Consider the following 14,076-nt stretch of genomic DNA (forward strand, 5'->3'; position numbering starts at 1 on the left):
CTCTCAACAACCACATTAAACCTTTAGGTATGTGGTATTTCCCCGCAAGCCACGGCTGATTGCCCGTTGTTTTTGATCATGGTCAAAAATATTTTTGTCATGCCCAAAATGCGGTAGCATTCAGCAGTGGGCTTTGAAATAGCGGAGTGAACAAATGCTGATTGAATTTGATCATGCAGAAGTTTAGTTAACTTCAGCGTAACGATGGCCCCCAAGAGCAAGAAGACCGGTGACACCATCAACTCGCGCCTGGCGCTTGTGATGAAGTCCGGAAAGGGTAAGTTATATCAGAATTTGCAAGCTCAGACATCTTAGACGGTCTCTAATCGTGCCATCTAGTCACCCTCGGCTACAAGTCCACCATCAAGACCCTCCGCGTGAGTACACCGGATATTTCAAGCAATCGCCGTGCAAAACATCCGTGAATGGTCGACTAATAATCTCAACAGTCCGGCAAGGCCAAGCTGGTTATCATCGCCGCTAACACTCCTCCTCTCCGCAAGAGTGAGCTCGAGTACTACGCCATGCTCGCCAAGGCCCCCGTCCACCACTTCTCCGGAAACAACGTGAGTGACCACGATCCGTCTGTTTGGGATCTCTTTGGAGCGGGGACCGGACCTATTTCTGGAACGACGTCTTCCAATAGAGATCCCAACGTAAAGTTGGAGTATGCGCTAATATCGTCGTGAACAGATTGAGCTCGGTACCGCCTGCGGTAAGCTCTTCCGTACCTCCACCATGGCTATCCTCGATGCTGGTGACTCCGACATCCTGTCCAGCCAGTAGGTGTAAAGCCTGGTCAATGAATTCATGTTATGTCTGAACGGCGGTATGCCATGATGCACAACGTCACGGCACGATTTAGATAATGACAATGAACTTTACATCTATACTGGATTTCCATTAAAACGCTGTAGGATAAGATTGTAGGAGTGATCAGGAAGATAGCACGGTCGTATCACTGAAGAACCGGGGGAAGGGCGGCAGCTCGACTCCACTTTATGAGTCACATGATAATAGTCCAGGCATTTTGATAATTATAAAGCAGCTGGAAGTCGTCACATTCCATTCCGCAGTAAAACATGTTTCATTCACAGCTTAGAAAGATTGATATATCAGTCTGAACACTCCAAGAATGTCGGAGTTGCCGTAGTCTGACAAATGCGTCATAGCGTCTACGGGATGTGATTGGCGGAGAGGGTAGGGTTTAGGGCTGTGCCACTCGGTAGCGGGCGCTTGCTTGGAAATCAACGTGGAAAGTGCCTGCGCCCATAATCCCCCTTCCCTTTCGCCTCCCGACACCACCTTTTTCGACAACCTCACCGTTCGCAGGAAGTGCAGCCGCCCCATTTCCAGCAGTCAAGATGGCCCGTCGTCCCGCGAGATGTTACCGCTACTGCAAGAACAAGGTGCGTTCGACCGTTTGATGGATTTTTGTGCGTTTTTGTGGATTTTTTTGGATGGGATTTTGTCTTGTGGGGAGCATTTGTCAACCAACACCAACGAGGATACGCGCTACGAAGAGATGCTCACGACGATGGATATCATGTCTTGCCTGACGATGGATGGAAAAAAGGTGTACCAGACAAGGATGGGAATGAATACTGACATGAACCTCGAATGACAGCCCTACCCTAAGTCCCGGTTCAACCGTGGTGTTCCCGACCCCAAGATCCGTATCTTCGATCTGGGACGTAAGAAGGCCAACGTCGATGACTTCCCTCTTTGCGTTCACCTCGTCTCCAACGAGTACGAGCAGCTGTCCTCCGAGGCCCTCGAAGCCGCCCGTATCTGTGCCAACAAGTATGCCGACCTGCCGATTCCACTACGCCCAGCCATCATTCACTAACACATACATCCAGGTACCTCGTGAAGATCGCCGGTAAGGAAGGTTTCCACCTCCGTGTCCGTGTGCACCCCTTCCACGTCATCCGTATCAACAAGATGTTGTCTTGCGCCGGTGCCGATCGTCTCCAGACCGGTATGCGTGGTGCCTTCGGTAAGCCCCAGGGTACCGTTGCCCGTGTGAACATTGGCCAGATCATTCTGTCCGTCCGCACCCGTGACGCCAACCGTGCTGCTGCCATCGAGGCTCTCCGCCGCTCCATGTACAAGTTCCCCGGTCGCCAAAAGATCATCGTCTCCAAGAACTGGGGTTTCACTCCCGTCCGCCGCGAGGACTACGTCCAGCTCCGCCAGGAGGGCAAGCTCAAGCAGGACGGTGCCTACGTCCAGTTCCTGCGTGGCCACGGTCTCGTTGAGGAGAACATGAAGCGTTTCCCCGACGCCTACGAGAACGTTTCTCAGGCTTAGATGGATGTTTAGCGCTTTAGGACACGAAAGAAAAAAAGACGTATTGAACTATTCCCACTTTTCATGTCCTGTTTGTTATCCTTGATGTCATTTAGTCACCGTATGGGGCGGAGTTATTTAACGCGGATTTCCTCGGCTTGCATGGTTGCACAGTATGATACTGTAGGATGATCCCGTAAGAGTATCACTGAGTAGTACTTGGTAGTAGTCCAATAAGCTTCAGTCATGTCAACCTAATGATAGCCTGTTTTGCTTACGACTTTGTCATCTGGAAAGATAAATGATATCATATCTGTGCTATCATCAAGCTAATGTATTCCAAATGTACTAGTAGCACACCACTGTAGATGAGAATGTCCATCTAGCATTATAGTAGCAGTAGACCCTCTATATGATGTAGTTGATTTGTATTTGTTGACTTGATAAATACCAACTGTCAGACTACTAGCGTACAATCCCATTGATATTGTCTCCAGAGTCTAGGTTAGCCTCTCAGGTAGTCCTACCCTACCGAGAGTTGCACCATCTTTACTAAGTATCTCATCCTTACCCCTAACTGCAAGTATCTCAGCACTATAAAACATCTATCGTTCTTCACTTTTAATTGTACAAACATAAGATGGACAGACTAATCGTATTATCTACCGAAGTTACAAGACTACACAGGCAGATAAGACCCGAGGGGGGCTGAAGACTACAGCTGAAAGAGCGGGCACAGCCAGCAGTCGAGACCTGAAGCGAGCAAACCCCTGACTGACTGACAGCCCAGCCTCGCCTCGCCTTGGGCCATGCAGGCAACACGGAGGAATGATGACATGTCATTGAGATCAGAGCCAGTGGAGAGAGCGATGGGGTGATCAACACTGGCTGATCCCTCGATGGCTTGACCTGTTTATTTTGTGGAGAAGCCAGTCGAAAATCAGGAGAGGGATGCACATACACACCGCGAGGTACGAAGCATACTATCTCTCATCGTGTCGGTCGGTGGGGTTGAGGTGGCAGCAATAGGAGGAAACTTCCACAGGAAGTACGTACTTGTACTCTATAGGGAGTGGTGATATCGAGACTCGACAGATCCCGCAGACAGACGTCGATCAGCCGATCGTCACCATGCAGTTGATCGGATTCGATAGTCAGCGTCACCTCCTTTCCTTTCTCTTTCTCCCCCCCCAAGCTTTCTACTGTATGTATTTACGAGGTGTTTGATCTGGATGCTGGTCGGGGACGGGACACTATTGACAAGACTATTATTTATTTATAAAGTAGACAAAGAGAAAGCTGGAATAAGAAGGAAATCCTTGTTCTGACTTGAACTGTGGATAAGATTGTCCCGTCGATGGATTTAAACTTTTTCCTCGTTTTGTTTCAGAGAGAAAAAAGAGAGAGAGAGAGTGAGAGAGAGAGAGAGAGAGTTCCTGCGATTATCCACCCACCGACCCGGTCTGGTGACTGGCATCATCCGGGTTCATTTCGTCCGGTTGACTTGTTCGTCTTGTCTACCATACTTAGTCTACCATAGCACTATTCGACTACTTGTCTCTCTTCATTAAAGAGGGGAACCATTTCCTGTGTCAAAACCCCCTCCTCCCCTCCCAAGGACCATGGAGCATTTCTTGCTGGCTTGAACCTTCGCCTTATCTCCTCCCTCCCACGTCATCTCCGACTCATCAGCGAGAGCAGAGGCCCTCGCGTCAGCATCAGCGCTATCGGACCTTTCTGGCCATCTTTACTTTTTTTTACTCCCCTTTCTCTCCCCCTGCAGGCCTCGAGACGCTTCTTCTGCCTGACTGTCCAACATTTGGTGGCATTTAGGCTTGCTCGTGGCTATATAGCCTTATCCCTCCCTTGCCTCATTGCCATCTGTTCCCATCTCAGTCTCTCCGAACACGGTCACGCGGGGAAGATCCACCGCGCGATCGATAACTGTTCTTATCTCGCTATCTGCCTCTCCCTCCCCTCTCCCTCCCCCCAAACCTCCAGCCACTTCGATTCTTGCTGCTATCGCCTCATCGCTCCCATCTGGCAAGTCAACCCATGGCGTTTCGTCTACCTCCCCAAGTCCCCCGTCGACGCCCTTCCTATTCCAACTCCCTGCCTTCTCCCGCCCCCGATATCACCTCGCCCCTCTCGTTACTACCGGAGAACGAAGCTACAGAATGGGTGCTCTTCTCGCCGACCCAACAACCCTCCACCACCGCCCGCACGCATACCACCTCTACTGATCGCACCCCACGAACACAAGGCATCTCACGTTTAAGTGATTTTGGCTCGTTTGGCACGGCAACCCGATCTGCGATCGGGCCAGAAAGCGAGGATGTCGGTGACGCTCTCGATGAGCCGCTGGACGATGACGGGACGGAACTAGATAGTCTGGACGATGGATTACACGCCTTTCGAGCCCCGTCCTTGGTTCAAGAAGACCAAGGGGCTCCTGCGGTTCTCCCAGCCCATGATGGACTCGGCAGTTTCCAGGCTTCTAGCCAGGCTGTACAAAACCAGTTGTGGCAGCACGAACAGTACAATCCCAATCGGAGACCCGACCTACAGCCACGCCGTCGCTCGAGTGTCCAGCGTCAGTTGGATATGGTTGGAAATGAAGAAGAGGCGGACATGGAGAGAGAACGGTGGCAGCGCATTGAGAAATGGAGAATGGAACAAAGCCGGGTGCTTCTGCAGGAGATTGAGAAAGCAACGCGCAGACGGCGTGATAGTCGCGCCAGCGGCATCACCGACCCCGTTGCATCTTATCCGACGGTTTCGGACGTTCCAGATGCGGTCCTTGAGACCCCCAAGGAGTCCGACTCTGCTTCGACGGCAAAGGAGGAAGAAGACGGGGACGAGTCTCTGTTGCAGCGAATCACCCGCAAGGTCATCCGCGACCTCATCGGGATCGATGATTCGCTGCTATCTGTAATTTTCGGGGAGTCGTTGCCCTCCACTGAAGATGACGAGCCAATTTCAGCGAGGGAATATGCATCGAACATCGAGGCACTCAACCAGGAGCTGGACTCCGTGCCGGAAGACCACCCTATCTGGCAGAGTAAAGTGCTGCAGCGCATCGCGCACGAGCTGGGGATTCTCGTCAACCAGCTGTGCGAACATCCCGGTGCGTTCACGACCTATTTGAACATGTCTCATGAGATCCCGAATCAGTATGCTGGCATACCTCTCGATCGCGTGCCGGAAGAGGCCGACGCACCTTCTGCCTCGGTGGGTCCTACCAATCTGGAGTCCACTATGAACGCAGAATCGGTCCTCTCTCCACACTTTTTGCCTACATTGGGCGACCCCAGTAGCCGAGAACATGCGGCGCAATGGGGCATCGAGGATGACGATATCGTCAATCGTTCAGCCAGCCATTCCGCGGCTGAGCCGCTGGCTGAATCAGCACGCGCCCAACAGGAGAAGGAGTATTGGGAGCGAGAGCTGGATATTCGGATGGTCTTCCGGTACCTGCGGAACCGATTCACCCACCGGGGCAGCAACAACGACTCTCATCACAGCACTCCCCGCAGAGCCCCGCAAGATGCATCGCGTCGCGCGGCAATCATCCGGCAGCACCATCCGCTCGTTGCCCGAGCGCATTCGCGCTCTCAAGCGCAGATTCGCCGGCAATCGCAGTATTCGCATCACACCGGACCAACCGGGCTGTCGTCGCCCATTATGCGCCCGCATCACCGTCGCCCCAGTTCTAGCTGTGCTAGCCAGAGTGCCAAGTTGTCTGCCATTTCCAGCCGCCGGACGCTTACCGGTTCCAGTCGCAATTACTGGGATATCGGGGGCAGTGTGGACAGCGGGAGTGCTGTGGCGCCCGTTGCAGCTGGCCTGGGAGGCTGGGGCGAGGTGTGAGATGAGAGCTGGATCTTTTCATTTGTCTATAGACCCCTCTCTTGGATACATATCGCACGTTGGCTTTTTATATTTATTTTGAATAATGGCTCTACCATATCGGTCTGGTGTTGTGGTGTTCTAATCCTGGGAGTTTACATACGTCGTACATTGAGGAATTCTGGATGATTTGCATGTTTTTTTCTTTGGGCTATATGCGGCTGTATTATGCATTTGCCACATGGTCTATGGCGATTCTGGAACATCCCATATATATTGCACGCACTGTGGCACTTTCCAGCTAGACGATATTTTCCCTTGGGCGGCGATATTCGGGCGCAGGATGCATTTTGCGCGTGGAAAAGGTGCATAACGACGGCGTCAGTGGTAGAGGGGCAGATCTGAACTATGCTTCGGAGCGCATCGGACAGGATCGGAGGAATCAGAAGCACGCACTTTTGGCAATAGACCAGGGACTGGATGCGACATGGATGTACATAGTGTGAATGTGTGAGATATCACTCGGACTAACTGCATGCCACTAGCTTCGCTGGAATAATTTCAGCTGAAGGATGGCCGGCTCAGCCGTGTCACAAATGAATGATTTGGAGAAGAAACCAATTATGATCATACCTACTTACTCTGGACTATCTCCCTACTGGAGTTAGCAGTGAATCTGCCGGGCGTCCCTTGCCACGGACCATTTCACGCCCCCACTTGCCGTTAGTCGAACCGGAGTGAAGCCATTTAGTTCCCACTTGTCATATCAATTACGGATTGCTCCCCCCGTTGGCGTCTTCGGAGTTTTGTATGGCTCTTTGCTTGTGGATGACAGGCTGTGACTCGGAACCGAAGTTACCTTACAGTTAGTCAATGCGCTAATCGGGTGCTGAAAGATCCACTCGTCATCTTATGGGCGCTTTAGCACCATGCGGCCTGTTCGGCTGGGCTCTACACCAGTAACACAGGTGCTATCCCTAGGTCCGTCTGAGAGCCATATAAGAAGTAAGTACTATCGCCCTGCCCTGCCTGTTTCAGTCCCTTGAGTCCTTGCGCAAACCTAAAATCCCTCGATCTTATATTATTTGCCCTTATCGTTCATGATGATCCTCGACAGTCCACCTCCATCTTTCTCAACCCTCTCTCTGACGGTTAATGACCATCCCCTCAAGCTCTCTACCCTTTATCGCCCCGGACCCAAACCTGCTATACTCTTCCTACATGGCTTCGGCTCTTGCAAAGAAGATCTCCACGATCTGGTCTACCTCCCATCATTACGAGACCACACCTTGATCGCCTACGATGCCCCCGGCTGCGGTGCCTCTGAATACTATGGTCCCAGCAGCGACCTGACCATCTCCTTCCTCGTGGCCACAGCCCAAGCCGTGCTCAAGCAATTCCATATCACCTCCTTCTACCTAATGGGACACTCCACCGGCGCCCTAACAGGCCTCATGCTCGCCGCCTCTCTACCCCCAACACAATACCAACTACTCGCCTTCATCAACATCGAAGGCACCCTCTCCCCAGAGAACTGTTTCTTCACCCGCTCTCTCTACACCGACCTCGTTAAATCCTCCCCCTCCTCTAGCCCCGAGGACGACCTCCAGAAACTCATCGCCCACGCCCACTCCACCCCAGGCTACTCACACGCTCTGTACGCTTCATTACTGCCCTCCCGCGTGCGGCCCGAAGCCGTCCGCCCCCTCGTCACCTCCGCCGTCGAGCTCTCATGGAAGAACCTCCTAGGTCGCTTCCTCCGATTATCCTGCCCGCTCATGTACATGTTCGGAGACCAGAACCGCGAAGTGTCATTTCTGAGTCAATTAGAGATGAAGGGGGTTGAGTTGGCGCAAATCCCCACAAGCGGGCACTTCCCCATGTACTCCAACCCGGCGAAGATGTTACGACGCATCGAGGGGTTTTTCCGGGACTGTACTTACGCTGGGAGTAGCAGTAGTGGCAGTGGTGGGAGTTTCTAGGGTGCAGCAGATTTTCACTCAACGCTCGATTTGATTCGATTAGTTAGATACCTCGTTACGATGTCTCATGATCACTTACATACCATTTAGACAAGCAATGCAATTTTCTGTGATTTTGATTGGACAGTAGATCTACTAGATACGCACTTAGCTAAGCTTAGCTAGTCTTTTTTTTTTTTTTTTTTTTCTCCTTTCCCTCCACCGGGAAAAGATATCGAGGGTTCAAATGCCGAGGTGAATTGATTGGCGTAGTAGATTAAGCACGAAGCAACTAGTTTTGCCGAAGAATACCCTGGCTCAGCTGGACGTTGCTACTGCAGTAGCTGCAGTAGTCACCAACTACAACTTTGCGGGAATGAATGAATATCATAGTAAAGCAAATATGCAAGCTAAATCGATTTCTTTCCTTCTAAATAATAAGCAAATCCCGCCCTTCCTCTCTCACTTTGAGTTTCTTTCCCGGTGTACGGATTTTATCTAGCAGCGTTCTACTACTACTACTACTACTACTACTACTACTACTACTTTATCATTGACTGCTGCTGCTGCTGCTGCCTACAGGATAAAAGAAATCCCAGGATGCGCGGAGAAATAATGGTCTAAAAGTAGATTTTCGGTCTAGTTTACTCCGGAGTTGCACTCTCCCACACTCACATTTCCCTTCTACTACTCCGTAAACCCCAGCAATTCCCCCAACCAACCTGGACAGAGGAGAATGGATGGGACATGTGTCAACCCGTGACAGTGACAGTGGGGTGTGAATCTTCTACATTAGTCTACCTCTACAAAACAGGCAACCGGGCACGTGCTCCCCTGGAGGGATCTCGATGGTGAGAGAAATGCATTCCGCGGGTCCCGCTGTTGCTTAGTTTGCTTCTTTTTTTTCTTTATTTTTGTGGGCTGCAGTAGTCATTCCTTTAGTCTTACAGAGGAGAGACTAGTCTACTAATGATTAAGTGAGTGAGTGAGTTGATCCATATGGGTCGGCATGTACATATTACATAGTACACACTAGTACATAGTCTAGCCAGATTACTGTGGTAGGGTAATGGCGGGTATTGCAAAATTCAAGCATGTAAACAGTTTGTATGCAGTGTAAGTAACGAATGTGTCAGCGGTAACCATTAACTTAGCCGACTGTTTTTGGCGTTGCGTTTTATGACGGGTGGAGACTGGAGAATGAGTGGCCATGTGAGTTTGGTTTTGACTTTAGGCTATTTACTTTTTTTTTTTTTTTTTTTTTTTTTTTGTATTTGTGGATGTGCTGCGCGTGGGTGATCCTGGGGATGGGATTGGTTGGGGAGGGGGAAGGGGTGAAGCTTGGACCAGGCCATACTTATTTTATTTGTGGCCGTACAGTATAGTAGTAGTTAGTCATTCTTTCTACTCTGTATATTTTGGTTTATTTATTGTCTATTCTATTCTGCTCTATTCTGCTGAGACAGAGGGTAGAGATTAGTATATATTTGTTATTGATAATTGATATTGTCATATGAATAGCAGGAAGTAGATAAAGGAATTGCCCATATAACATAGTATCTACACATCATATACTTGAATGGATCCTAATTACTAGTACCTCCGGCCGAATCTCCCCGATGCAACTAACCATTAGACACATATTCCGTCTTGAAGTAATAATACTCTTGTATCTATCACTGCTCATACTATATTAGTTCGGTTTCATCTGCACCCAGTGAGTGTGGCTCCTGCATGCAGTACGTTCACTTATCTCTTTAGATAGATGGTAATTATTCGGTCTAGCTAGGGATGGGAAGTTCTCACGCGACTTACCCTCTCTTTTCATACTTTTACTCTAGACTCTGTCTCTCATGTTAATCTAATGCGGGATGGGGATGCTGTTTACATCTATCCAACTCCGTCCTGGGTTCCCTTAATCTTTTATTTACTCCACTACCACTTGGAAGACGGACAGCTAGGATAAGGGTGGGCTGGTTATTCACCTACCTAAATAGGGTAATATCTCACGCGACAGACATATCATAATCTTTCTTCCCCAACAGACTCTAACGTTCACTAGCAATATTTATGATTGAGTGTATAGTCCTACCTAATCAGTCACCAAGATACAACTAACTAGTTCAAGTATGAATCTAAACCTAATCCCGATAATAAACACGGCTACGCTTTGCCTGCCTATTCTATTCTAGTCTATCGGAACGGTTCCGACTCCACTTCTTTAATATTTCCCTTCCTTCCTTCCTTCCTTCCTCCAATGCATGTATTTATACGTGGAGCTGAGAAATGATACTCACTCTCTAGCTAGTAGTAAGTACTAGATTAGGTAGAGACGGTAGTTCAATAAGCCGATGATATACCACTACTCATCTTAAAATGTCCCCACACCTCAATTGAGAGTTCTCAGTTACGGTTAATGATTTATCCTCATTCTAGAACTTTTATGATTGAAGAGTTGGTAAATTCGATGATTATATTCCCTGGAGCAGATCAATGGTAAAAGCGCCTCGCCGCTTGAGTATTTAATCTTAATCTTATTTTTGTCCTGAGTTGGAAGGGGCGGGATGGGGATGATTTTACCATAGGTTTTGCTTCTATCTGTCTATGCGCATATTCGCAATTCGGGGTACTGATGGCGAAGGGTGTTACAATCAGACAATAACTACAGTAGACACGGGTAAAGGAAACGGATGTGTATGCATGTGGGGACGGAATGACACGGGTTCATGTTCCGTAGGCGGGTTTATTCTCGGGGTGGAGATGACGCTTAGCTACTACGTAGTGGATATATACGGTTGTGGGAAGAGTCTATCTTTCTATTATCTACTTAACTATCTGCATAGAATTGAGATGAGACCTGGGAGTTTCGAGAAGTTGAATATGATTGGGAGGGGAGATTAGTCTGCATAAAGATAATAGGGCTATTGATATTTGGGTGATGGGGTTGGTAAGCGGATGGTTTATTGGCCGTCGGAGGTCCGGAATTTTTCTAGTTACCGCTGTAGATAGTAGTTTATTAACGGTGGGCACCATGTTGGGGAGATAGCGCCTATGAAATACTAAGGATAGGTTTTTTGGGGGGATTTGTTTGTGGTGAGGTTGATGGATGATGGTGATTGTAGAGTCATAGCTGCTGTCGTAGATTTTACGTTGGAGATAGTGGCCACGGTATGTGAAGGGGTTTCCCTGGGAAAAGATAGATAGTAATATAGTAGAGTCTTAAATGATAATTGCTTCTATGCTCTGGGTATATCCAACTATCTATCATCTATCCATCTAAGCAAATCACATACAACATCTATCTATAAGCCTACCCAGCAAGCGCCTCTCCCACCCAATCCATCTGCACCGCACTCACGCCCCGCGCATAACTGCGATTCGTAAACACAAACTCATTGTACATAATCGCTTCAACCTTCTTTCCAAACAGCACACTGGACGGGTGAATTGCCACCGTCTGGTTGCCCACCACCGTGCGGTAGCTACCATCTGGTACCAGACGCGCCGTGTTCGTCGAGAACCCGCGCAGGAAACTTTTCAGGATGTGAATGGGCGATGGGTCGCGGACCGATGTGCTTGCTGCTGAGCCACGGGCATCATTGGGGAGAAGCTTGGCTTGCCGGCATTGGGTTGTGAGCTGTTTGCGGACGTCCTGTGATGAAACTCTGGTTGATTTGATGTTGTTAAAAAGAGAGAGGGGGAGTCTTACCATTACGGATTGCATGGCTCGGTGGGAGACCAAATGCCGCTCAGCCCATGCCTTTCGGTCGGTATTCTCCGCAGCGTAGGCCTGTACTGTAGCGAGCATCGTGAGATGGTCACCCTCTCGTCTGTAGAGATCGCGACGCGCTACTTCGGCTTCTTCTTTCTTTTCCTCGGACGTGATGTTCAGGAAGATGTTCTCGACACTGAGACAGGAGATAATATCAATCACGTCCAGCAAGCACTCTGGGCCATATTCTGAGGCTGCGAGAAGTACGCGACCCAGTGTCGGGGTGAGAGGCAGTTTGGCGATCTGCAACCCGATTTGACTGATCTTGCCGGATTCCTCCAAGGCTTCAATGCTCAGGAGCTGGAGCAGTGCCTTCTCCAAGGCCTCTCGCGGGGGCCGTGTCAGGAAGGGAAAGTTCATGATGTCGTCCACACCGCGGGCTTTCATGTTGAGCAAGGCCTGACTGATGTCGCACCGTAGAATCTCTGGCGTGTTGACCTCATCCAGAGCCAGGTAGTCTTTCTCTGTGTAGAGTCGATAACACTGACCTGGGGCTTCTCGACCGGCACGACCCTTACGTTGGATGGCGGCTGACTTGGAGATGGGCTTGACTAGCAACGAGTCTAATCCGAGACGTGAGCGGAATTGCTTGACCTTGGCCTTTCCGCAATCCACAACGAACCGTACACCGGAGACTGTAACGGATGTTTCTGCAATGTTCGTAGCTAGAATGATCTTGCGGGTCCGTGGAGGAGCAGGAACGAACACTCGTTGTTGAGCTGCTTGAGGGAGCGCTGCGAAGAGTGGTAGTACTTGGATCTTGGGCAGCGCCGGATCCATTCCGGTTGCGTACTCGTTGACGAGGCTCTCCAACGCCTCCACCGTCTCTTGACCAGTCAGGAAGACCAGGATGTCTCCAGGCAACGGCTCCTTGTAATGGATCTGGAAGATGACCTTGAGAGCTGCATCAACAAAGTCATGCACCGGTTCGGGAGAGTAGATCGTCTTGACGGGGAACTGACGTCCCTTGATATGGCACACAGCAATATCATCCTCATTCTTCTGGTCTGCGGAGTCCCCATTCGTATCCTTGTTCGCTGCCTCAATCGCTCGCGGACTTCCCTGGAACCCTTCCTTGAAGAAGCCCATCAGACTCTCCATGTCCGCCGTGGCACTCATCACCACAACCTTCAAAGGCACACCACCCCGTCCTTCCCTCTTCCCTGACACCAAATTTCTCAAGAATCCCAGCACCTGATCAACATTGACACCACGCTCGTGCACTTCATCCACCACGATGGCACTATACTTTGTCAACCACGGATCATGCAACATCTCCTGCAACAACATTCCCTCCGTCAAAAACTTGACCTGCGTACTCGGCGACGTCGACGTATCAAACCGAACCGAATATCCAACCTTACTCGCAGGCGACGAATTACCCAACGGGGTCCCCATTTCCTCCGCCACTCGTCTTGCCAGCGAAATCGCCGCCACTCGTCTAGGCTGCGTGATCGCAATGCACCCTCCAACTGGGATCTCCTTCTCCGCACCATCACGGTCCCGCACGACCGTCTTAGCCGTCCGACACCACTTCTCATTGACCAGGAACTGAGGAATCTGTGTACTCTTTCCGCTACCTGTCTCACCAACCAACAGCATCACATCGTTCTTGCGCAAGTAGCCGCGAATTTCGTCGCCGTGAGGGAAAATAGGGAGGTTCTTGCGCTGTTGGTATAACGCTTGCGCCTTTTCTCGTAGCGGAGTAAAATTGGTGTTCTTGAACTTTTGTTGTTTGTCTTTGCGTTTTCCATCCTTCACTGAGTTTTGCGGTTGCGCTTGTTCTTGCTTCTGCTTCTTGATCGCTGGCGTGTCGTCCGAGACGGGGCCGTCTCCATTCTGCTCAGGCTGAGGGGGTACTTCCATGTTGAGATTCTCTGTTTTGCCCCCTTTCACAATAAAGCCATTTTCATGCTTCCGCTTCTTGTTCTTCCGCTTGTGGTCGTCTTCCTTGTTGTGGACCTTGCGCTTCGTGACGGGTGCGGAGTTGTCTTGTTCGGCTTTTTGCGACGACGGTTTGCTAGGGGCGGGGGCGGGGACGGCGTCGCCCTCGTCGTTGAAAACTGTACGGACCCTCTCCGGCATGGTGATGGCGTGTGAGGGGTTTATTGGAGAGAAGGTAAAGGACTAAAGGCGTAACGTCATGTCGCAAGTCAAGTTGGGATGGGGAACTTTGTTGTCGGCGGAGTTGCGGATCCCCGA

At 50.2% G+C, this 14,076-nt stretch overlaps 5 protein-coding genes across 5 annotated transcripts; 4 read left to right on the forward strand and 1 right to left on the reverse strand.

Moving 5' to 3' along the window:
* The first annotated feature begins 62 nt into the window (after positions 1 to 62).
* Positions 63 to 1,153, forward strand: BO83DRAFT_243712 (60S ribosomal protein eL30). The gene is made up of 4 exons (XM_025526989.1): positions 63 to 277; positions 340 to 377; positions 450 to 566; positions 694 to 1,153. Exons 1-4 carry the CDS (start codon positions 205 to 207, stop codon positions 784 to 786), a joined length of 321 nt encoding a protein of 106 aa, XP_025389127.1. The 5' UTR covers positions 63 to 204; the 3' UTR covers positions 787 to 1,153.
* Positions 1,154 to 1,320: 167 nt separating this feature from the next.
* On the forward strand, positions 1,321 to 2,510 carry BO83DRAFT_358518 (60S ribosomal protein uL16). Its single transcript, XM_025529307.1, has 3 exons — positions 1,321 to 1,409; positions 1,628 to 1,803; positions 1,863 to 2,510. The coding sequence occupies exons 1-3, from the start codon at positions 1,365 to 1,367 to the stop codon at positions 2,311 to 2,313; spliced, it is 672 nt and encodes a 223-aa protein (XP_025389128.1). The 5' UTR covers positions 1,321 to 1,364; the 3' UTR covers positions 2,314 to 2,510.
* A 1,837-nt stretch (positions 2,511 to 4,347) lies between these two features.
* On the forward strand, positions 4,348 to 6,162 carry BO83DRAFT_387619 (uncharacterized protein; the record flags this gene model as incomplete). Its single annotated transcript, XM_025532723.1, has 1 exon — positions 4,348 to 6,162. The coding sequence occupies one exon, from the start codon at positions 4,348 to 4,350 to the stop codon at positions 6,160 to 6,162; it is 1,815 nt and encodes a 604-aa protein (XP_025389129.1).
* Positions 6,163 to 7,189: 1,027 nt separating this feature from the next.
* BO83DRAFT_377443 (alpha/beta fold hydrolase) lies at positions 7,190 to 8,215 on the forward strand. The gene has a single exon (XM_025530994.1). The coding sequence runs from the start codon at positions 7,245 to 7,247 to the stop codon at positions 8,121 to 8,123; it is 879 nt and encodes a 292-aa protein (XP_025389130.1). The 5' UTR covers positions 7,190 to 7,244; the 3' UTR covers positions 8,124 to 8,215.
* Positions 8,216 to 11,345: 3,130 nt separating this feature from the next.
* On the reverse strand, positions 11,346 to 13,993 carry BO83DRAFT_335577 (putative ATP-dependent RNA helicase (Hrh1)). Its single transcript, XM_025528416.1, has 2 exons — positions 11,812 to 13,993; positions 11,346 to 11,754 (listed from the first exon to the last, which is right to left on the reverse strand). The coding sequence occupies exons 1-2, from the start codon at positions 13,957 to 13,959 to the stop codon at positions 11,413 to 11,415; spliced, it is 2,490 nt and encodes an 829-aa protein (XP_025389131.1). The 5' UTR covers positions 13,960 to 13,993; the 3' UTR covers positions 11,346 to 11,412.
* Positions 13,994 to 14,076: the final 83 nt, after the last annotated feature.

The sequence above is a fragment of the Aspergillus eucalypticola genome (genome assembly GCF_003184535.1).
Source record: "Aspergillus eucalypticola CBS 122712 chromosome Unknown BO83scaffold_9, whole genome shotgun sequence".
Taxonomy (NCBI): domain Eukaryota; kingdom Fungi; phylum Ascomycota; class Eurotiomycetes; order Eurotiales; family Aspergillaceae; genus Aspergillus; species Aspergillus eucalypticola.